Raw genomic sequence first — 24982 nt, 5'->3', positions numbered from 1 at the left:
GCACGCCCCGTGATTGAGGAACAAACTCGTCGACCGTGAATATCGTAATTTTCGTGACTTTGAAACGAGTGTTACTCGAAGGACACTGAACTCTTTCCGAAGTCCTCTGGAGCCGGAAGTCCATTGTGTATTTATCTTAACCAACAAATATAACATTTTCTAACAACTTCATTACCCTATTTACTTACTTTCTAATTCGTTTACTTTACTTTAAAGTATCACAAAATTATTAGCATTGGTGTATTATACGTGTAATTACAATATTATTATACACTATTAACTAAATTTATCTAATTAAATAAAATGTATGAATAAGAAACTTGCCGATTTATTCTACAATTTCTGAAGGTTTATATTTCTGAACAAATCGAGACACGATAGTGAGCTTCGTAGCTGCCATCGTAAGAACATGTCGTTGTTATAGTCTCTTGACAATAGTGATCGAATTTATTTCTACCTCTCGGAGCGTGCGCGTACGTGGACAATATTCTTCGTGGGCGCAGGAAAAGGCTCGAGTAGCGACCTTGACTGCCTCGTATTCCTCGATATCCTGACGAAGGAACGGCGTGAAACAGAGGTTCCCAAACGAAGGGTGAGAAATGCATGGAAAATTTATGTGCGATATTACTTAGCTTTCGACAAAGCTGCGGTTCGATATTGACTGAATTTATGATCATTTTTGTTCGATGTATCATCCGAGAATTTTAGTTTGGAAATTTTTGTAGCATAAAATTGCGTATAAACAGTGTAAATAAAATACAGTGTAAATTAAAATTTTACACTGTTTAACGCGATTCATGTACTTTTCCTTTGAAAGGGGCTCTATAATCTTTTATAAACCATTCGATGCGTTTTTCGAATTCTTCACGAGAACCTATTAAGATAGGTAGGATACAGAGTGTCTGGTTTAAAAGATATTTCAATTTTAGTTCCACCAAATTTAGAATACGAAAGGCAAAGAAAACGTAGACACAAGCACACCGCCCTCCGCTTTTCCTTGTTTCTCATATTGAAATTGCTAATAATTTTGAGTAGTATCTGAATAAAATTGTGCATTGTAAATAGCTAAGGAAGAAACAGATTTAATTAGAATTTGATAAGAATAATGGAGATACCGAGACGCTACTCCATTCCTTACGTATCTTATTTCATTTCCTCGGTCTTTCGTTGTGTATCCTAATATAGTATTTCTAATACACACAAATCAAAATTTACGCTCCACATCCACGCATTATACTGCGTAATGCATCCCATTACCAAATTAGACGATAGAGAAAACAATTAAAGTACCCACAAAAGTATTTTTCCCACAGAATATAATTTCTAGCCCACAACTTTCCTACAAAGCCCACGAAACAACGCCTGCCACAAAATGAAATTCGATGGAAAACAAATTTCCCATTGTGGGCTTTGTGGGAAAATTGCGGGCGACAAATTTCATTTCGTGAGATTAATCGATATTTTATATGCAGTTTGTGGCCTCCATTTTACATTTAGTGGAAAAGGTAATCTGTCGACTTTAATAAAGGAATGTGGAAAATGTGCTATAGAATAAAGTACGCTAGGTACATATGGAATAGAGACGTGATGTCGGAATTAGGATGGTAGATGTGGGTTAGAGATACTGGATATGGGATATAGGTGAGAAGATAGGAAATATAAAATTACCTTACCTTGTTAGGTATGGGAATTGGAGTATTGGTAGTGGGATTTATGATATAAGATGTAGGATGTGAGGTACGGAACGTAAAAGATGGGGTAGAGTAAGGAAAAGAGGGAAAGATACAACACGACTATGCAAAAGACACATTTATTATATTATAAATGAATCAAGATTTATCATCTATTTAGGGCATTATTTTCAAAAAGTAATAAACTTCATACATGTACCCATTGCTTAAGTACTGTTCAGTTGAGCTTTTTTTCATTAACATTTTATTGATTGATTTTATAATTAATTACTTCTCGTATAAGTATAAATAAAAAATAACCAGTCTATCGAAGTACAATTTTTAAGGGACGATATTTTGTTTAAAATTCTATACGTAATATACTAATCGTCATATGCCGAAGAAATAACGATCTCAAACAATTACAACACTAAATATATCTTTAAGAAAATCCATTGATAAAATATTCCTACCCCATACGCATCATCGTACTTCATCCCTTAATGAAATATATAAAACAAATTTACTCAATGAATTACATAAGCATAACTTCTCAAAAGGTTTATAAATTTGACCAAAATCCATTGAACATTAAAGTAGAAAATTCTAAATCAAAGTGAAGGAAAGAACAAGCGAAAGATACTAAAAACTCCATGTAATAATCATTATATTCTTAAATATCGCTTTATTTAATCGGCTTACAATTATGTACAAAAAATGAGTGTTCCACGTAACCAACGTCGCCACAAAAGACAATCCAGCCAGTCGTGTCCTGTCCTTATATCAAAACCTTTTGAATAACTGGAGCAGAGTATGCGGACAGAACCACAGGAAGCTCCAAATTTCCTTTCGATGCTTGTTCAGCGGCATGTTCAAGTTTCTCGTTGATATGAGCAGCAGCGTGTTCTGCTTTGGCTAGAGCGACTTCCGGTGTGTCGACAACGCGGCCATCGGGTCCTAGAGGAGCTGGAGGAACGATTTTGGCTGCAACAGCCACAGGTTGCAGGCTACCGGTGATTACAGGTCCTGTGTAAGCGATTAAATCGGCAGATTTGAATGCTTCGTTAGCCAATGTGATTCTTTCGTTGATGTGGGCTGCTGCGTGTTCTGCTTTGGCGAGAGTCACTTCCGGAGTGTCTACGACTCGGCCATCTAGACCGATGGGTGCACCAGGTACTAGTTTGGTGATGGTAACGGGCGACGCCAGAGCTGCTACCTGTGGCGCCAGCAGAAGGCCTGGACGCGCGTATACTGCTGCCAACACGGCAGAGAGAACAATCTGGAATTGAAAAGGTTGGGGATTCTTACTGCTTAAAATAGTATTATATCGCAGTGTGAAACACACGATTATTTTGACTACGAGCGTTTTAGGATTTCTAGGGTCGCAAGGATTTTATTCGACTTTGAATTTGATAATATCATATGCATGTATTCAAATTTAAAAATTTCCGAGTATAAACAACTTACGAATATATTCAAAAGTAGGCAATTCTAAGATTGTCACCATGGTGTCAAAAATAATAAATATTATATTTGTGGATTAGAAAATATACTAATTCTCGATCGTTGCATTTTCTAAATCACTGGATGATACTATGACTAAAAGATTAAAGTTCGTTACAGTGAAAATAGCAAATATTACATTCACGAGATAGAAAACTTCTCAATTCCCGATTACTCTTAATTAAATTTACTGATTGCTAAAAATACAGGTTCCAATTTTTTCACGTATGTTTATTATTGTATACTATCTATCTGTACTTAGTGTGGAATTTACACACTGATTAATTAAACCCAAGAATAATGAGAGTCGAAGGTGAGTATACACTTCGAAGACGTGAAATTTACTCGACAAGAGACGAAGAGAGCGAGTGTCAAACGTAAATTGAAAATTGATTGAGAAGATATAAAATACGTAGGAATACGAATTAATAGTAAAAACCATGGTATATATCACGGCATATATTTTAGTAAATCGTGTACTCATTTTTCACTCTAACAAATATATTAAATTTCGTATCATTTAACGATACTTTTATATGCGTACAAAAATTTGTCACTGCGAGAATAAGATGTAGAACCTGATAAAAGAATAAGGATACGTATTGGTATTGTCTTGGGCACGCGTATCTTTACAAAGCGTCTTCTCAAACAGCTCGAGGTAGAAGAAACAAAGAGAAGCAGAAAATTTACACGAGTAGCCAAGAAAAACCAAGGCTGAACGTTCGCCGAGAAAACACTCACCAGGGTCTTCATCTCGTGAAACAAACGTGGCTCCTTGCGCGCTATCTGAGGTACAGTACTCGCCAAGGTGCCTTGGTCCGGTCTCATGGTGTCCACTTCGTCCCCTCGTCTTTATATAGCACCTGGGAGAAAAGGTTTCGCTCCATGGGGCACGTGTTCATCGATGGGAGAACGCGCGAATGGGAGACGCCCTGTCCAATAAAATCAACTACACCTGACATTGACATTCGTCCTGATCGACATCCGATTGGAATTCGTCTTTCTCTGTTCCATGACCCTCGAATCGTTGATCGAACCACTTCCAACGTTCCATTCTTCCTTTTCTCGATCTTTTTTGTACGTTTTTTTCTTCTTTTAATGGATTAGGTGAACTTCTTAAGGAGTTGTTGCGAGATTTCCTACTTCAGTGGCCTTCGAGTTTCTTTGACAATTTAAAATGAAATGCGTAGGGGAATTTTAATTAACTTTTTGTTGGTTTGAAAGGGAAATTTAGGTTTAAGGATCGTTGTTTGGTTTAATGGATTTGGAATTTTTACACTGTCGAGACAGATTGTTAAAACGGATAACACAGTGGACGTTTAATTATGGTTTTGTTTGTCACGTTTGAAAAGGTGATTGAATCGGTAGATTTTTATTTAAATTAACGACTTTGAGATATTTTAATTGTCCGTTTGTTTCTGTTTGAGATTTTTGGTTTGGTATCCCGTGAATTGCATTTATTTGTTTATTAGGAAGATAGGGAGAGTTTGAAATGCACAAGAATATCCAAAAATTATACGAAACATCCAAAGTAGAACTCGTCATAATATTTTGGAAATAAAACAAATTTCCGTTTGGTTTCTATCGTTTTACTTGTGTTAATGAAAGTATCAAATAATTATAATATCACTGTATTAAATATTAAATAAATTTGTAATACTTTTAATAAAATAAAATTTGATCATTTTCCACGGTTACAAATTTTATGAATTTTTTATTACATTTTGCTGGTTGCATTTATCATTACCAGATATTGATGTGTCAGGCTGAAATGGAGTAGAATTTTTTTGTACGACAGGAGATTACTGGCGCTATGTGTAATAAGAAATAATATGTTGCAAGTGATTGTAAAAAACCATGTTTCAGTGTCACGTTTCAGGTAGAAGCTCGTAGATCATTATGTAACGTGTTGTGTATACGGGTTGAGAAATTTCGTTTTCAGTATATTCGACACAGTGTGTTTCTTTATTAATTAATAACTTATTCATTATTAATTATAACGATAAAATATTAATTGTTACTAATTATTAATTATAAAACATGTTTATTCTACTCCATTATTTCGAACGATTGATTATCGATTGAATATTAATCGTAAAATTAAAAAATTGCATGTTATAAAAATTATAAGAAAGGTTTGATATAATCTTTCAATTAAAGTACATATCGGTTCCTAAAGTTAACATTTACGCGACGATAATATGGTAATATCATGCCAGTGCTATAGATAGTATTACAGCTCCATTTTATTATACGTTTCGATACCACACCGCTACGTTATACCCTCATTATTGTAACAATATTAATTTACTACAAAATGCAGTGGTTAAGTTTCATAAATTATTTTACCTTTAAAATTACGTAAAAGGAATAAACAATCTCGAGAACAATCTCAACAACGTTAAAAAATAAGGGAAAGTAAAAAGTAATTCGCTAACGAAGCACCTAAACCTTTTCACCACAGCTTGTTCCAATTACGGAAACAAAGAAATAATATTTTCAATACAGCTCCCCGAACTCACCTTAAAATTCCCGCGTAGCAAGAGTCCACTACACGGATAAAAAAATCCTGGTACGTGATGCAACCTGGCGACAGCTTATCGCCGATACATCGATAGTCGAGGGACGGTTACGCGATCGTCGGCCTTCGCCAACATCGCCCTTGGTGTCCATGGCCAGGCTAGGCGCGGAGAGATGACTACGGGATCGGGTGTCTTCCCGTGCTAGTGAGAGAGCCACGAAAATGGAGAGCCCATCATTTTTTCTCGGCTACGACGTCGGAGCAGTCCGCCCGCAGAGCCTGTTACTCGTTTTACAAACAAGCTTACCTTGCCCCGGAGGGGAACGGAAACAGTCTGCGCCCAGTGGTCCAGATCCATCGTCTCGAAAAATCCACCCTATTCGTTACGTGATCTATAATGCCAACTATACAACTATACCGATCTAACAGCTATAAAAGCCGATCTAGGACGACGCGTCTCATAGTCTCGAGCGCGTCCAACGATCTCCTAACGGTCCAGTCGAAACGATCGATCCCTTCTTGAAACTAGCCGGCACTCGGAAGCCTCTGAACCTCTGAAACACCATAAAGCGACGATCGTCATGGGACCAGTCTCCGGTTTGCTATTGGCAGGCCTGGTTTCTGCGGCCCTGGCCAAGCCGGGACTCCTGTCCGCGCCCCTGATCGCCACTTTAACCCCTGCAGCTCCTGTCGGACCGGATGGCCGGGTCCTAGACACGCCGGAAGTTGCTGTCGCCAAGGCGGAACACGCGGCTGCTCACCTCAACGAGAGATTGAAGCTTGCTGACGAGGCTGCCAGGTCAGGAGCAGGCCTGCAACAGGTCCAGGTTAAACAGTCTTCGCTGTTGATCGCTGCACCAAACGTTTTGGTACCTGGCGCTCCGCTTGGACCTGATGGCAGGGTGGTGGACACCCCAGAAGTCGCTGTCGCCAAGGCTGCGCACGCTGCCGCTCAGGTTAACGAGAGAATTAATTTGGCAAACGAGGCGGTCAGATCTGTCGCTGCGGATCTTAACAGGTGAATTTCGGGTAGGAGTTGACAGATGATTCTTTTCCAATTTTGACGGGCGATTTTATTTGGGATTGGAGATTAGAGAGATTTTGACATTTTTGGAATTTTAAAAGATGATTTTTGTAAGAATTGCAAGTTAGAAAAATGTTTAGGGTTGTTTGACCAAGGAAGGCTTTTGATGGGAGTTCAAAGATTTGTTTTCGGTGTTTTAGAAATTACTTTGGAGTTTGAGTTATTACGTAAACTTCAGATCCTGTCTTAAAACAACTATCTCAAACGAAAAGTCCTTCTTTCAGACCATTGGTTCCTCTGGTAGCCAGCAGTATAGTGGCCCCAGTGGTGCAAGCAGCGACAGTAGGTCCCGACGGAAGGGTGCAAGACACTCTAGAGGTAGCAGCAGCAAAAGCAGCCCACGCAGCAGCTCAGATCAACGAGAGGATTAACCTGGCGAACGAGGCGGTGAGATCATCGGGGACGATAGTCGCTGCTGCTCCAGCAACAGTCACCGTACCATTAGTAGCCAGCAACGCAGTGGTGGTCCCTGGTGCACCCATTGGCCCAGACGGAAGGGTGCAGGACACGCCGGAAGTGGCTGTGGCGAAAGTCGCCCATGCAACCGCTCATCTTAACGAGAAATTGAACCTGGCCACAGAGGCTGCCAAGTCTGCCGATGTTCTCGCTGTTGCTGGCCCTGCCCTCGCCTATGGACGGCTCGTCTATTAAAAATCTGATCGTCATTTAACACGTTCACCGTGTCCACGCGTAGATCTGGTAAAAACAATCACGAGGAATCGCGAATTTCCGAAAAAAGCATCATAATTAGACTGCGGATTTTTATGCAAATTCATATTTGTGAGAATATAATTTAAAAAAACGGAATATTTTTGCAATAAACTTAAAGAAGCGCTATACTTGGAAAAATATTATTTGAAAAAAATATATAGTACGTTATAATGTGCATTCACCAATTTTGTGAAGTTCTACGCTTTCTAATTCGCTGTAAATGCATAAAAATCCACGATCTATTCATAATAATTCATACAGAGCATATTGCGTAAACGTAAAGTTTAGCAGACACACACAGCTTTTCCTATGGAAATTATGTGTTTAGAGTATAATGTATCACACGTACTCGGCAGTGAACGTGTTAAATCAAAATAAAATGGAGGACCACTCGCGAATAATTAGCGAATAAGTATCATAGTTGACAGTAAAGAGGGAAACGTAGCGCATGGATCGAACGATTTACAATTACCGGTGTTCTCCGGGACATATTTTTCTTGTTTCGTTAATTCTAGATTCGTTATAAGTAGTTGGCTTTACGTTTTGTTGTTCGGCTATGTCATTTTTTGGGCTATGGAAATTGACGTTCTGGTCATTTGTTGCTTTCTCGTTTAATGTGCTCTTTCGATGCTGATTGATTTTCGAGGCTGGTGAGATTGTTAAAACTGCCATAGGGGGATGAACGACGATTGTAGACTGGATTAATAAAGAGAATTTCGAAGAAGTTCAAATTCTTGTTTTAATCGAATCCAAATTCTGTCTTTAATGTTAATTTGCGTTCCAGAGTTCTGACTTTAAATTCACCAATTTTGATGCGAGAGTACAGAAAACACAGTAATTGATGGTAATGGTATAAACAATTAAAAATTGGCTCTAACGTTTCAACTGGCACTAAATTCGCCGTCTGTTCGACAAAAAAAAAAAAAAAAAAAGAAAAAATCTCGGCATCCAGTTTCATTCTGTCACGATAGACGAGGGGAATCGATACATATTAATGTCGCGGCGATTTTGAAGTAGAATGCGTTCGTCACGTCAGGATCGATTGCAACGAATTTGGGTCGAGGATAGTATGCAAATAGCTAGACTGAACGATTATAGAGGAAGAGACGAGTATACAGGTGTAATGGAGCCAACGACTTTCTACAAGGCGATAGCGCTTATAGCAAACAAATAAAATTTTTATAAAACAGTTTTGTAAAATGTCTTATGGTGGTATGTTGGAAATGTTTAAGTTCTATTTCTGTTTCGACAAGATTTGGCTTTCAGATTTTTTCGAAAGTATAATTTTTGTAATGGCGATAAAATTATACATTTATATTGATACCTGTGATTATAGTTTTAATATGGTAATTACATAGCGAATTTATGAAATAAAAAATTGTATTATATGCATAAATTATTTAGGAAATAGAAAACGTTGAAATTTTGTGGAATTGGCAAAATCCCGATTGTTCAAACAAACGTAATTCAACATTTATGGAACAGGTGTCCAATTATAGCATGGAAAATGGCTCTCATTACCGTAAAACACGTTTTCGATATGCGTATAAAATAAATTGTTCGCGAACCAGTTAACAGGAGCCTACACGGCTAAAGAACGTATCAGGTTTACTAATGAGATGCAATTACTGGCATTTTGCGATACTTCCACGCACAAAATTACTATTCTTTGGCAACAACACTATTATGCACTTTACGATTTCATTAACTTTTTTCTTCGTACATTAATGCCGGAGACTATTAACCGGATGTTTCCTTTTACGTATACACGAAATGAAATTTCCGATAGATTATCTCGCGAAACTTGATAAAAATCCTGTTTCTTTCATTTAGTCTCGTTGTTGCAAACGGAATTTATGAAAATATTTCTATTCTATTCCTTTTATCGATGTAATTCCTTTATTATTACAGACGTCCCACTCTTGTTAATTTGGAATTACAGATATTATTTCACTGCCTAACGATCTTTTCGCTATTAATAGTATGAGTAAAGTTTATATCAAATAAAGAATACGTCACACGTTCATTGCGTAAAAACAAAATATTATCGAGAAAACATCATAGAATTTTCAACTTGCGAATTGCGCTCTACACAATCCACGCACGTTACAACGCACCGTACCGTACCGTAGTTCGTACATTTTATATATTTTCCGTACCGTATTCTATTCATTTTTACGTCTTCAAATTTCCCATAAATGCGTGAAAAACCTACCCGCAACGCGCCAAACATATTCGCGAAAGTCATCTACAGGCGTTATCTACTTTCCTAAGCTTGTGTAACGTCATAAAAATTCCTTATCCACGTATTATTTTGTGAAACGGCGTGAATGGAAGATTCTTGGCAGATCTCCGCGGCGAGACGACCGTGAAGATCGTACATATTAGGGCATAGCTGGATGTTCAGGTTTCTAACCGAGAAAAAAATACTTGGTGAAAATGTTCAAGAGCCGGATTCCAGACGATAAAGTCCTTGAGGACAGGCGTGACCAGTTTCATGCACCTCCGATCCTCGCGTTTCCGCGACCCGAGCTGGTAACACCCTCGAGGCTCGCGTGTTTTCTATATAAAGTGGCGGATGCGTGAGCGAAATTTAAAAGAACTCGAATCCAATCGCCATGAACAGCGTATACGTAAGGAAGAACGTGTGATTGCGTGGGTGAATGGAATGGTGGTTGCTTTGCTCGCTTTACGGCCAAGTGGGCTGGTCTTACGGGGTTGCAGCAGTGTTTCTCAAGCTTTCGCTCGCTCGCAGATGTTATTTCGATCGGATTAGTTTCTTGTTACGTAATATGTTTATAAATTACGCTGATTTCACGTTATTCAGTGATTTTTCAGTTGGGTAACTCGCGTGCTGGATCCTTTGCAGTGGATTCTTGTATTTAATAATCGGATTTAGTAATCGGATCGAGTAATAAGTTCGTTCTTTCACCAGTGTCTATTAGCTCGAACGATGTTATTTGATTGTTTCTGTATTAAATATATAAATTTATGAAGAAGCGGGAATAGAATTTTATTTGAAAGTAATTTGATTTGCTGTTTCAAAAAAATGTGAGTGAACGTATTGCTCGACTTGATAGGGAAGTTTAAATGCGATTAATAGAATTTTGTTCATGGTCTGGTAATAGTGCAATTGTTGTAATACGATGATACGAAACAAGAATTAATTGTCTAAGAATAATAATCTATGTTCAGGTCCTTCTTTTCTCTTGTTCTCTCGTTTCTTTCGGCTTGGCCAAGCCGACTGCACCTATCCTGGGGTATCAGGACAGTTACGGCCAGTACAGTTTTGGCTATAGCGCTCCAGGCTCTGCAAGGTCGGAAATCAGAACGTTGAATGGTGAAACACGAGGTGTTTACAGTTACGTCGATGACGCAGGCTTTATTCAAACAACCCAGTATACCGCTGACAGTAAAAATGGCTTCCGAGTGGCGGCTACCAATCTACCCCAGGCGCCATATCCGGTAAGAATTAAGGGTATCGTAGGAACATATAACAGTGGGTAATAACACGAATATGTTACAATTCTGTGCACTTAATAATTTTTTGACGTACTACTACTATATTACTTGGTACTATCAATTAATGTACTTATTAACTAATGTAACTTGCTAGAAATATTTGTTACTATTAAAGATATTCAGTGTGTTATTATTACTTGATATTATTATCGATATTTGATGCAATGAATTACTTTGATGTAATATTATTAATATGTTATACTATTAGCTGCTTGATACTACTTACATTTAAGGATACTAACTATCAGATATTACTAGTATCTGAACATTAGTCAATAATTAGTTGGTATTACTAACATTTGATATGTTTTCGATGATTTTCGTTCAATTTTATTAATTACGATTCTCTCAGGCACAAAACACGCAAGGCGTGATCTTGGCTCGAACTGAAGCTCCTCGAATATCTGAAATAGCGCAGCAAGAATACAAAATAGGGGAAAAGAATGTATTTTTGCAAGGATTGCAACAATTAGAGAGGAAGACTGTCGAGTCGAATGAAAAAGAGCAGTCGCGAACGAACATAGTATGATTAACTTTTATTAATACTAACGACAATTTTTTAATATACTGAGATTGTTTTTAAAAGTAACTATTTTATATCACACACGTATTTTTAACGAGTCAGACGCAGTCCGAAGGGGAATCGTCGCAGAATAAAAGTGCCGAGATTTCAGTCAAATCAGCCACCAATCCAATTGCGTCTAAAATAATCAAACAGACCGCGGTACCTGTCTTCCAAATTTCCCAAGGAAATCTCTTGATCGATCCATACTCTATACGAGTACCAACAAACGTCGAAGGTAAATATCTTACACACTTTTTGCAAAATTAAATTTTCCGTAATTAAGCATAGCAGAAATAATCCAATTTTTAATAACAGACCATAAACAAGCTCTTACACGAATAACTTGATCCATGTTTTTATAACTCAATCGATAAATTATGATTCTCGTTAAGATTGCACGTTTATAGGCACCAGAAACGAAAAGTAAGAGCGAACCGATTACTTTCTTTCCCGATTAAAGGATCTCGAAATCAGATCGAGGCGTAAGAATATACCGAGCAGATATTTTATTCCTCGCGAAGGTCATTCTGGTTCCGGTGCCAATGATCTTTCAAGATCACTCTGTCATCAGCCTTTAATTACACTTCCACATTTTTCCTTTTGTCGTTAAAGAAGATGCGTATCGAAGTAAATTCTAATCAAAACCAACTTCTTAGTATATTTACATAATAAAGATTTACGCATTTGAGAGGGATTGAGAAATTAAGTAATCGAAGATTTTTTCATTTGTCACAGGTTCTTCTAACACTTTTGCGAGCGCTACTTCAAAGATCGATGAACAGTCTGTTGAAAATAGCGAACAGATTAAGACGAAAGAATTGCCTGCATCAATGAAGGAGGAAGCAGAATCAGAAAAACAAGATAAATCGACTGATCTACCCAAAGACGTAATCGCACCTCTTAACATTCTACCTCTGAGCTCAAATTATCAACCCACTCCTATCAAATATTCTGCTATTCCCACTCTTCATTACGTTGTTTACAGCATATAATTCATGCGTATCGTAATACGAGATTTTATTTTTTCTATATTTTGATTGATATTTTCATGTTTGAAGTATTAATAAAGCATCTGAAATAGAGAAATAATCGCTTGCATCTTTTTTTATTTAAATTCCACAAATTTTCAGAATTTATTCCTTGTATCGAACAGACGTTAAGTCATTGAGTTATTCACGAGATATCTTTAGATTTATAAAGATATTTTTATTCGTGGTATGCAGGAAAAGAATCAGTCGAGCGGTACTTGTACATTTGTCAATTTATTTTTATTCTTCTTTACAAAATAATGCCGGCTGCCATAGGACAATGAAACGTAGGAATACACGATGCATATATAATTCATGTCAATAATTAATATCGATCGAAAATTAACTCTAACATTCTCCATCGTCCTCTTCGTCATCCGCCATCGTCGGTTTCCCCATAGAAAATATGTATCACGCTTATAAAAAACAGCTGAATCGTTGAAATACAATTTAAATCATTATTATCATCCCTTCGTTCGTCATTGTGAAGAAACTTAATCTAACTTAGTAAAGGCCTTCGTTAATCAACAATACATCATCGTTATACTTTGTCTTCGTCGCGCGAAAAACTTACGATAAAGAAAACCTATGTATGTACATATATCGATTGAAAGTGGTGAATAAAAATGAAAATTATCTGATTGATCTATGAAAAGAAGGAAAAAGTATAATTCTTTCTTAGACAACTATAAATATTTTTGTTCGCTTAATTATCATATAATGTATACAGTCTACTTTGCAGCTTCTTGTTGGCTGTAAATTGTTTATCAATTATTTCGGAGAGAAGTGGCATACAAAATAATGGGAAAACGATGAGAATTTCATTAAGAAATAAAGTCTTTAACGGCCACCGTAAAGAACGTTGGAATGGAAAGATGCTGGAATTATTCGAGAAGTACAGAACAACCCTTTTCAATTTTCTTGTGCACGATAGTTTGAATTTTCAATCGATTAATCCTCCGCAACATCTCTTTGCAATTAGCCAATTCTAATTTCATTTTTATTTCATTCATTGTACTCGCATCTGAGCTGGTGATTACTTTTGTGTCTTTTATTATCCCCTGAATACTAACTTCGATTAATACTGAAAAAAAACGCCGTCCAAATACGATCGATAGATCTCGTCCTCTTCTAATAACCTCGACTCTATGCAAAATCTTAATCACTATTAACCATTAAATATAATTGATGATTAACCCGACAATAATTAGAGGCGTAAGATCAGACGTCGACGTCGGTAATAACGAGGGCTAAATTTCCCATTGCTATAATCCATATACTATAATCTCGTTTAAAAATTGTAATAATTCATATATTCAACGGAAATATTTGCTTTATCGCTAATAATCGGTAATGGTAATGAATTATTAATAATAGTAATAAAATGACGCAAATGTCCCCTGTGTCACTCGTTTCTTTTTTTTTTTTTTTTTTTCATACCCCGCCGTTGCCACAATCGCAATATACGTCAACACATCCCCCTATACATATAATATAAATCTAAATATTAATATATATATATTTTTTATAATATTCATATTTATATATATAACATATTCGTCCTAAAACTGCGCGTTGTTCACGCGCGATTAAATCTGATTAGCAATGTTTTTAAACACCACCTCTCTCAACCCTTCACTTTCCATCCCTTTCTCTTTCGCTACTGTTTCTCCTTTATCATTTTCAATTCTATGGAACCTGAACTTCTCCTTTTGGTAAATAAAGGAATTTTATTTCCTCCTTATTCCGATTAGAAGATATAAATAATTTAACAAAGCCAGGAAAAATAATTTCAATCTTGATATGTAGTATTCAGTTAATGGGCTTTTGGTAGCTTTGTTAAATTATTGATCAAGTAGCTTGTATATCTTTATCTATATCGATAGTCTTATTAAATACTCTTCTGAAAAAATACCGACCAATTTTCTCAAACGAAGACAACAAGAATTTTCCTGTATGAATAATTACGTACGTTTTTGTTTATAGATGGATACAGATGAATTCCAAAATCTCTTCTACAAAAACCATTGCAGGAAATTCTACGTGAAATTTATAAGAAACTGTAATAACAAATGTTATTCTTAGAAAAACTTCTATTTTTTATTATCATAGAGAATTGTAAATTTTAATATCGAATAACTTTGTTTTATCAATTATATCTCTCTTTCTTATTACGTACCGAATAATTGTTGACGTTCCATAGAACTCAAATATCCGTACAATTTTTCCATCTTCCATTTTTGTAGAGGGTGGAAAGTGAACGAATTTGGAGAATGAAAGAAATACTGCTGGATCGAGGAGTATTTTACTCAATGTCCTCCCCTCTATTGCCGCACAGCTCTAGATTTTTCAACTAATTTCACAACGTACTCGACAGTTTGATATATCGATGCTTCGACAACTTCTCCCCATCTTTTCTTCTTCTTTCTTTTTTTTTTTTTTTATTCGAATTCGAACTTTTCACTGTGAGTTAACCCTATCGCTTTCTCCCTCCTACAACCTTCGACCTCTCTCTTTTCTGTTTTAGTAACGTGGGCGGTATTATCTTGAAACGTCAACGAAAGAATTCACACTGAGCTATTTTTCGTCCGATTCGTATAACAGCTTTCTTTTTTCCCATTTTTTCCTCTTTTTTATTTTCGATGATTGGAAGTTATAATAATTCGATCGATTTCGCTTGGGCCATGAATCTTTAGTTATTTTAGAAAAATTTTGTGGAATCACACAGCGCTTTAAGAGATGGAAGAAAAGATTCGAAAATTACGAAGATATTGTTGTTGACAGCCAATGTTACTGAAATTTTTTTTTTTTTTTTTTTTTTTTTAGATTTGAAGAATCCAATCTTTCATATTTTAGTTATTCAGCCCAGGACGAAAAATGGCTCGACGAATATTTTTATACGGCTCCCCTCTTCGATCTTTAATTACAGGCTAATAATTCGCGAAACTACGTCGATTTACCTTAGCGGCGATAAAACATTATACAACGTTTCTTAATAATCTTTTTTCTTTTTTTCTTTTATCCTCGTATAATATATGTTACTGTGTATCGTGTATGTGTATGTGCGTATGTCGGTGTGTGCACGAGTATATCGAATAAAAATTGCATAGTTTACGACAGCTTCCTTCTTCCTTTATCTTTGACCCTCGGAATTATTATTTAAACGATGTTACATAGCCAATAATTACCTATGTGTAAATTTAATACGACGATTTTCGAGCCATCGAAATAAAACTCAATGTCACTTAGAAGTAAGAAATAGAAAATAGAAAATGTGTTTAAATGCACTTATATTACAATGTTTGTCAACTGATTGTCGATATTGTAAAATTTCTAACGATATTAGTACGGTACGCTACAATTTTGTAAATTTATAATATTAGCAAATAATTGTTCATCTGAAATTTAGTAATTCTACCATATTATAATATCATGTAGTAATTACACTATAATAATAATACGGTAATTATGCTACATCAGTACATTATATTAGTATGCTATAACGTAGCATATAGTTAATAATAATTCCAAGTATCAAACAGTTTTGCTCGTCGAAGTACGATTATGTATTTTTTCGAAGGGATACATCGTTTTTCTTGGAGCACGTTCAGCATTGACTCTCGTAGCGTCGTTAATCGTATATCTATACAATACTGTTTACGAGTATCGAATAATCTTAAGATCGAGACTAATTACCATCAGCGACGAGTTGTCCAACGTTAAACGATAGAATTACGAACAATTGACTTTTTGTCGTCCCTATATTATATTATAGTGTTCAGACGCACGTCTCGAAGAGACGAATTCTCGATATTATAGAAATAGAAGGATGCATTCTTTCTTTCTTCGTCCATCATTCACGCTGCAGCTTCATTTTCTCGGAAAGATACGAGTCTTTATCGAGATTTCTTAAAAGTGTGCTTTTTCTCTTTTGTTGCTTCGTTCTCTGTATACTCGAGTTTTCGAAAATTTTCTACGAGAAAAATGGGACATCTTTTTTTAAAGAATTTTTCACGGTATATATAATTAGATTATAGATTGAGAAAGTTAAGCGTATTTGGGATTTCCGGTGCAACGATGCACAAACTCGTCCAATGTTATTTTCTCAACTGGATTTTGAGAAATATTACGATAAAAAAATATTATTATCGTTTCTAGAGAAAAATACTAATTCCCAAATATATTTTCGTGCAGATGAAATTAAATTAGATTAGAAATTTTATTTGACGAAGATACCATAAAAACGTTGCGATTTTAGTAATTTCATGTTTCTATTAAAAGGAGTTTATACATCGTTACTTGAAAGAAAATCGATAGAACACCACACACAGAGAACAGGTATATTCGGAGAGAAAAACGTCGACATTATTCCAATTTCACGATTAACAAATTGTTTTTCATAATTGTACAACCACGTTTTACTGTCGATACTCCAACAATGCATTGTCAAATTTCGACCAGAATTCTTCAAGTTTATACTTGTCTAATTTCAGTAAGATTGGGGTAATGCAAGTTCTATAGTGCGATAATCAGTTAATTAATCCTAAATCATGATAATTTTCAAGTTAATAAACAAATAACAAATTATTATGAATTATCGCTAAAACTGTAATACCTCTTAATCGTACCTTTTAATAACAGGTAATCTGAGATAAAAAAAAGACACATTATTCTAAGACAAATACTTGTATCTTTAGAAATAAGAAAATTCAAGGGAAATAAATTTTCCGACATGCTAACTTGACAAAATTGAGTCAGATTAATTAATTATCGCACGCTATATCTACGAATACTTTACAATTAATTATCGTAACACTATCAATACGCTTTTACAAGGAATTATCGTCGAATATTAAACATTATCTATAATTAGTACTATCATTATTATCATAGTTATCGATTAAACGTTAACGATACTAATATTTTCTTAACGATATTTCTCGATTTTACTAGAATTTTCATTTTTACCTTTTCTATTCTACAGAATCGAGTTTCACTTTTGCAAACGCTCTCAAAATTTCGGAAATTTCTTTCGACAACACGCTCCTCTTATCACAGATAAGATTTATGATAGCTCACGTCGCGTTTGCAACCGATCGATCGAAATTTGCCAATGCACTATTCCCTCGATCGGATCGAAGCTTATCGGAGAAAAGAATCGATCAGGACCCCATTTTTTGATGCGGAAAATCAGAACGATTTCCTTCCCGTTTTTTTTTTTTCATCGAATTGTTTATAACAAAATTCGTGATATCAATAAATCGATCTACTTTCAAGTTTGATTTAATGCAGGACAATGTTGCGATTGAATCGTGTCGAGAAATTGTAAGAAAGACACTTTATAATTGATGTTCTTAGGCCTTGTTCAAATCCTCACATTTTTCCATATTTTACGAAATTAGAAAAATGAAAAGTTCCAATTTTGTCAGAAATTATAGCTTAATTTGATTTTTCGATTTGTTCTGTTTTTATTCTCCAATCAAACACATTGTTGAAATTTTTGTATTGTCAATACAAGGCGAATAATAATGGACAAATAATTTCTTATACTTAATATTCCTTTCTTAGAGTAAATTTTTCAATAATTCTAACGAAATTGTTTGAAACAGAACAATTGGATTTCGTAAAATACAATTTGAACCTGTTTGTCCGTGTTTGTACATGTGTTTGACAGATTTGGCATAATGGTGTACGGAGGACAGCATCATGCAAAAGATTTCTTATTGAGAAATTATAGTCATCGTCGATTCGTAATTTCATCACGTAACATCGTTCACGTAATTTTTCAATACTCTTAAACTAATTACCGTCCCATTCTACCCAACACTAAATACTACCATATACTTCACGTTCCATATTACAAACTTTAAAACAATAATATCCACCAAAAACCTCTGATTAACAAACATTTTGTCCAAGTCTAGTTTCTTTCGTTTCGCTTTCTTTTACGTACTGAACAATATATATTACATTGAAAACATAATATTTGTTATTGACGAAATTTTCAATTCTGACGTTTCGATTGAATCTTTCGAACGTGCATAACATCGACCATATGCATTTTGATAATTCGTTTTTTATCGGAACGATGGAAAGTGCGATAACGAATCAGCAATGACACGGGCGATAAAAATGCCCCAGTGAACGTTCACGTGCTGAGAAGATCGAAGCTTCGAGTGAGAGTAGCAGCAAAGTAAAAATAGGGGAATTTCTGCAAAATGGAACCTTCCTTCAAAAAACTGAATCTTCCAATTTCAAAATTACGCATATCGTGCAATTTTCCTAGAAAATAAGGTGAACAATTTCTTTTTCTTCTTTTTCGAAGGTCGAGCTTCCCTTTTGCTGTAATAATTGTGAAAAATGACAACAGTAGTAGCGATAGTAGGCCGTTCGTGAGTTGACGAAGAGGAGGAAGACGACGATAGGCAGTAGAGTAGTGAAATGGTCGATGATCGGTTTTCGAGCTGGAAGAAAAGTTAGTGGAAACAGAAAAGGCGCGAACAACACACCGTTCAGACAAGTGAAAAGAAAAGCGAAGAATCGTAAGAGCAACTTTAATTTCGCGATTTGTCCATCTTTTCTAATCTTTCGATATCGATAATTAAACGTTTGAAAATTTGTCAAACTAATAAACATTATAATAAAGATTAGCATTATAAAAATATCCAAAGAAAAAGTACTTGATATATTAAATTAATATAAAAATTATACTAATATGAAATTAATTATACGAATTTTATTAATTAAAATTAATATAAAATTTGATATTCGGCTTGAATTTTTCTTATAATATTTGATTTTCATATACTAAAAGAATATTTCGATAAAACGATGAAGTGGTCCATGACGTGGTTTCCCTTCTCTCTCTTCATTCAAATCTCTTCCTTTTTCTTTTCGTGACAGAGTTCATGCTGCAGATGAAAACTTTCAGAAGATAGAAAAAGGAAATGGTAGATGTATATACATCGAGTAATTACAGTGTACATACTACTACACATGTATATAGAACATATAGTATATAGATATAGAGCTACATATAGAATACCATATCGCGAAGCTTGAAATTATAAAGTGCTATTAAGTGGAAAATTTCTTGTATACTATATCTGTGTTTCCTTTTTCCTCTGATTTTTCATTTAAGAAAAAAGCTTCAGAGTCTCATAAGAATTCAAGACCAGCAAATTACGACTGATATTTTCGTTCGGAAAAACGAGTATGGCCCTCGTGCTGCTCGATTCTCAGAAAAAAGGATTTTATGGGATGGATTTTAGAGAAATTCTATTGAACAGAGAATCGAGCAACGCTTGATTGGATTTGGAAAACGACGAGTTTCGTCTGTTTGAAGGCAGAACTCGCAGAATCGTTATTGTTTCTTTTTTCTCTTTTTTCGTTTGTTGTTTGCGCTGCATTTTGGATTTGTTTAATTGAATTTCGGTGGAATTTAATATGTCTCGTGATGGATGGTCTGCGATTGTTAAATTGAAACTTTTCAACGGAATAGAAATGTTTCTTCTGTTTCATTTTCTGAAAAAGAATATGGGTATGTGTGTTTTTTGGATCCGACAAATTAAATTGAATTTTCATCTTTTGAAAATTAAATTTTCAGTCACATGGATGTAAAACTGGAGTTTAAGAAAGTTGACTTAATTTGTAGAATTCTTTAGGCTACTTTTTGAACCTTATATATTACGTAATTTAGATTTCCTATGATAATTTAGAATTCTACGAACTTGTTTATACCATTTATAACAAATATCTTACTTCGCTACATAGCTGAATTATATTTTAGCTTCGAATAGACCATTAAAATTTTCTAGATTATTGTAAATATTCGAATCATCGAACGATCAAAATTTTTAAACAATTTACCCGACATTGATTTCAAAGGCAGACAGAAAAGATAGAGACAGAACAGCGTGTCAAGGTTTTAGAAGAAAGACTACTTTGTTAGAAAGAAACATCGAATAACAGGCAAAATAAAATATTGAAATTCAAAGAAAAAATGCTGACACGTCGTCTCGGTGCCATCTTTTCCTTTCGTTCCATTGGAATGTCACGAATGATCGACAATTGATTATCGATCATTTGTGATGTTCGATCTAAAAAAAAAAAAAAGTGAAATAGAATTAGCGTGGATAATTAGTGAAGTGAAAAGTGATCGAACGCGTAAGAAGTTTCTCGTAAAATGGTCTCTATATCGAAAAGAATTTTTATTATCACAGTTTGAGTAAGTAAATGATATTTCCTTCAAATTGTCAATAATTGCCAATAATTCTACTAATTATCGACACTAAATTTTGGAAACAATGTCATAGGAAAAGCATCCCCTCGTTTGTGATATAACCTTACTATTTAAATATCTTTTATATTTCTACCTTTTTGAAAGAAAAATCTGAGAGCCACTTCATAGAAGCTTCTTACGCCTCGACTTAAAGATTAAAATATAGTTTTAAATAGAAACAAAGGAGAAGGGGTAGGTAGTAGCTGGATACACAGAAAGAACACAAAAAACGGACAGGTTTATTTATCTTTTCCATTCATTGTTGCTTTTTTTTTCTCTTGACAAATCGGCTATATTTTGTATATGTAAATTACCCGCTCGCTAGCAATCATATTCCCTCATCTGTGCTTGCTTTATCTTTATCGCGTTTAAACCTCTATCCCTTTTCATTATAAACTTTCCTTCCCTTAAATTCGACTCACTCGATTGCTCGTTTCATTTCCTTTTCTTTTTCTTTTTCTTTATCTTTTTCCAAGACGAGAAAACCGTGATTGGATGGTGGGATGGGGCATGAAGATTAGAGAAAAAAGAACTGAAACTCGCGTGTTACAAACGAGAACGGCGTGGAGAATCAAAAGTACGAAATTATAATTCGTATAATATAAAAATTAAAATTTTCTTTAATATTTATATTATATCGATAGGGATAGCGAGAAAGGAGAAAAACTAAAAGTTGTGATTTTTCTTTAGATTACAATCGATCATCGCGAGTATAGTAAGAAAGAAAAGCAAAACGAACAAACAATGGAACACCGAAGTGGTCGTGAAAGAACCACCCCTTTGCCTTCTTCTCGTCGACTATTCACACCCTTTGCGCCCCTCCATTCGATTATCGCTTTTTATATTTCGATACAAAAGTTGCCAGGGGTTTACAGAGAAGTATTCTTCGGAGGAATACTAGATTGAGGCCGGTGCGGAGTGGAACTGAATTTAGGGGTTGCAAAGGGTGAAAGAATTGCATTATATTTTATGTGGAAATTATTTTTGCGGACTTCGAGGACAATGGTTTTCAAATTTTGCCATTTTTATGGGACCTGCGTCCTTGAAGCGGCTTCTTAATTAGTATCGACTGAAAATTCATTTTAAAGAACATCGACAGTGTTGATTTCGAGGTTGTCGATAATTTGTCAAAAAATCTTGCGAAACTCGCATTCTCGAAGTGGCGGAAGTTTCGTTTTGCTTATTCTTTAATCAGATTCAACGGAAACTTAATTTTAATTTAATCAAGTTTCAATTGTTAAAAATTGATAGAAAAAATACTTCGGGGGCATTGGTTTGCAAATTTTTGAGTCCTCGAAGTATTGAAAATTTCGTCGACGGAAATTTAGGGGTGGTAACCATTAGGGGCGAAGATAATAGAGCGCTACTAGTAGTAATAGTAGATGGATAGATAAGTGGATAGCAAGATAAATAGTATAGTAGTAATAATAGTTGTAGTGATAGTTATAGTAATAGTGATAGTAATAGTAATAGTCGAAACGATAAATACAGTTGTAATAGTAGTAGTGGTAGTAGTAGTAGTAGTAGTAGTAGCAGTAGTAGTAGTAGATTGATGTAGCAGTATAGTTAAAGTAGTAGTAATAATAGTAATAGTAATAGTCATAGACGATAGATGCGACGGTAGTACGCAGTAGTATTCGACGCGATAGTTATAGATATAGGAGTAACAGTAGTAGCAGCAATAGTGATAGTATAGTAATTATAGCGTTAGTAATAGTTATAGACGATAGATAGATACAGCGATGATATTGGTAGTAATAGTTATTAGTCACAGATAATTGCAGCAACAGTAGTAGCGATAGCGATAGATACAATAGGTGTAGTGTTAGTAATAGTTATAAGTGATAGATGCAGTGACAGTAATAGTCGCGAACGATAGATACAGTGGTAGTAATAGATAGATATAGTATTAGTACTGATAGGTGTAGTAATAGTAATAGTCACAGACGATAGTTAATAGTAGTAACAGCAATAGTGATAGTAGTAGTAGTAGTTATAGTGTTAGTAATAGTAATAGTCGTGGATGACAGACATAGCAGTAGCAGTACCAGTACCAGTAATAGTCATAAGAGTAGTAGTACAGTACAGTACAGTACAGTACAGTATAGTAATAGCAATAGCAATAGCAATAGCAATAGTAATAGTAATAGTAATAGTAATAGTAATAGTAATAGTAATAGTAATAGTAATAGTAATAGTAATAGTAATAGTAATAGTAATAGTAATAGTAATAGTATAGACGATATAGTAAGAGTAATAATGATAAGAGTAAGAAGTACAGTATAAAGGTATACGATATACGTATTAAGATAGTGAGAGAGAGAGGAGAACACAGAAAAATGAGAAAGTCAGAAAAAGAGAGTATAGTGTGACTACTAGAAAAGTTACAAGCCAGACAGTAAGAAACAACGAACAAATAAATCAGAAGTAGAAGAAGAAGGAGGAGGAGGAGGAGGAGGAGGAGGAGGAGGAGGAGGAGGAGGAGGAGGAGGAGGAGCAGAAGAAGAAGAAGAAGAAGAAGTAGAAGAAGAGAAGAAGTTGAAGAAGAGAAATAATTCGAAAGGGTGAGAGGCGGTGAGAGGTCACACAGAGAAAATAATAAGAAGATGGAATGAGGGGGGGGGGGGGGGAATCGTAGCGCCGAAAAGAGTTAAGAAAAACAGGAAAGATGAAGTGTGTGATTGGCGAGCCTGACAACTAAAAAATTGGAGACCTTTTCCCTTCCTTCTTAACTTCGCTTTTATATCATTATTCTTTCTTTTTTGTTTACGAAAAACCGAACCAATCGAAAAAACGCTCGATCTTACAAGAAAAAAAAATCGTTTCTTGCGTGTCCGTGTGTATACAGATTTCGTATGTGTTCGTATGTGTATATGTATACGTGTATCGCGTGTGTTCCTTAATGAACTCTTTATTTCCTTTCTCTTTCCTAATTCGCTTGCAGCTATGTTTTACATAAATTCTAGCATTTTTCGTTCGCTCGTTTAAAAAACTAAGCTCGTGCGTCGCAATAGTTGATACAGCCTAAGAGTTACAGAATTAAAAATAATCAAGTAAAAAAAAGAGAAAACAAAAAATAGTATGATAGCTAATAGTAGATAGCTAATAGTAGTAGTGATATAGTAAATAGTAGTAGAGGATACGAACTAGGGAATATCAATGACAATGTTAAGGAGTAATTAAATGGGTAATTAGCGCTAGGATTAATTATAATAATAGCGAATAGGTAATAATAATAGTAATCTTAATAAAAAACGAACGCGTGGCGATTAAAGAGAGATAGTTAATTAATTAATAGCGACGACGAAACTGTCGTATGCGTGTGTTGTCTCTGTTCGTATTCGTTTAGACGATTAAAAAAATAGGCTAAATAGGTTAATAAATCTTAAAAAAGAAACAAAAGAAGGTTGAACATCGGATGAATAAGAAAGAAAGAAAATTAACATATATATATATTTATATATATATGTATAATGTATATGTTCAGAGGCGACGTGAACGCAACGCATCAGTAATAGCGGAAATCAACGAATCTACAATATGCTCCTTCGGGGGCAAGTTGTAGGGAATCGCGAAACACGTGACCCGGAAGTGACCTTATTAATTTTCAATTAAGCGACCATTTCCTATTTTTTAAAAAAAACTTTTCTGTCGAAGAACGATAGTCGTATTTTCGTTCGTCCCCCTCTCCGACGAAATTCCATTTTCTGCTCTTGAATATTTCCACGTACAATTTTTCCACTTTATTTTTCAATTTATTTTTCGTTTTATTCATTTATGTAGAAAATATTCGACGAGTCTCGAGGGAGAAATACGTAGTTTCATTGAAAAGAAAAATTCGTTCGCAACTTTCGGGTTGCGTGAATCGCGAGTATTTTTCCAGGATACTTTTGTACAGGGCGTAAATGTGCATGTGTGTGTGTGTGCGCGGGGATGGCTCCGTTCGGTAATCGAGGTATAAAAATCCGTAAATAGTAAATCGTGTATAATAATAAATCGTGCCGTGCCGAAAGAAGACACGTGGAAGAGCGATCGTAAACGTGTCCCATACTTACTATCGGTTTTCTTTTCGGAGTCAACTCGATTCGTATGGTTGT

The 24982-nt window shown here is 35.1% G+C and overlaps 2 protein-coding genes and 1 long non-coding RNA gene across 4 annotated transcripts; 2 read left to right on the top strand and 1 right to left on the bottom strand.

Moving 5' to 3' along the window:
• Positions 1-2074: 2074 nt before the first annotated feature.
• LOC126874853 (uncharacterized) lies at positions 2075-4047 on the bottom strand. Its single transcript, XM_050637372.1, has 2 exons — positions 3915-4047; positions 2075-2949 (listed from the first exon to the last, which is right to left on the bottom strand). Exons 1-2 carry the CDS (start codon positions 3999-4001, stop codon positions 2449-2451), a joined length of 588 nt encoding a protein of 195 aa, XP_050493329.1. The 5' UTR covers positions 4002-4047; the 3' UTR covers positions 2075-2448.
• Positions 4048-6244: 2197 nt separating this feature from the next.
• Positions 6245-10767, top strand: LOC126874862 (cuticle protein 18.7-like). Its single transcript, XM_050637387.1, has 2 exons — positions 6245-6712; positions 7003-10767. Exons 1-2 carry the CDS (start codon positions 6276-6278, stop codon positions 7427-7429), a joined length of 864 nt encoding a protein of 287 aa, XP_050493344.1. The 5' UTR covers positions 6245-6275; the 3' UTR covers positions 7430-10767.
• Positions 10768-11305: 538 nt separating this feature from the next.
• Positions 11306-23333, top strand: LOC126874866 (uncharacterized). Of its 2 annotated transcripts, none has more exons than XR_007693054.1 (2): positions 11306-22972; positions 23024-23333. It is a non-coding gene; the product is annotated as an uncharacterized LOC126874866 (long non-coding RNA). The 2 variants fall into 2 exon arrangements; XR_007693053.1 differs by having other exon boundaries at positions 23018-23333.
• Positions 23334-24982: the final 1649 nt, after the last annotated feature.

This window comes from Bombus huntii, chromosome 16 (assembly GCF_024542735.1).
Source record: "Bombus huntii isolate Logan2020A chromosome 16, iyBomHunt1.1, whole genome shotgun sequence".
Classification (NCBI taxonomy): domain Eukaryota; kingdom Metazoa; phylum Arthropoda; class Insecta; order Hymenoptera; family Apidae; genus Bombus; species Bombus huntii.
Note: the sequence above shows the minus strand (reverse complement) of the source record. Positions and strands in the feature narration are given on the sequence as shown.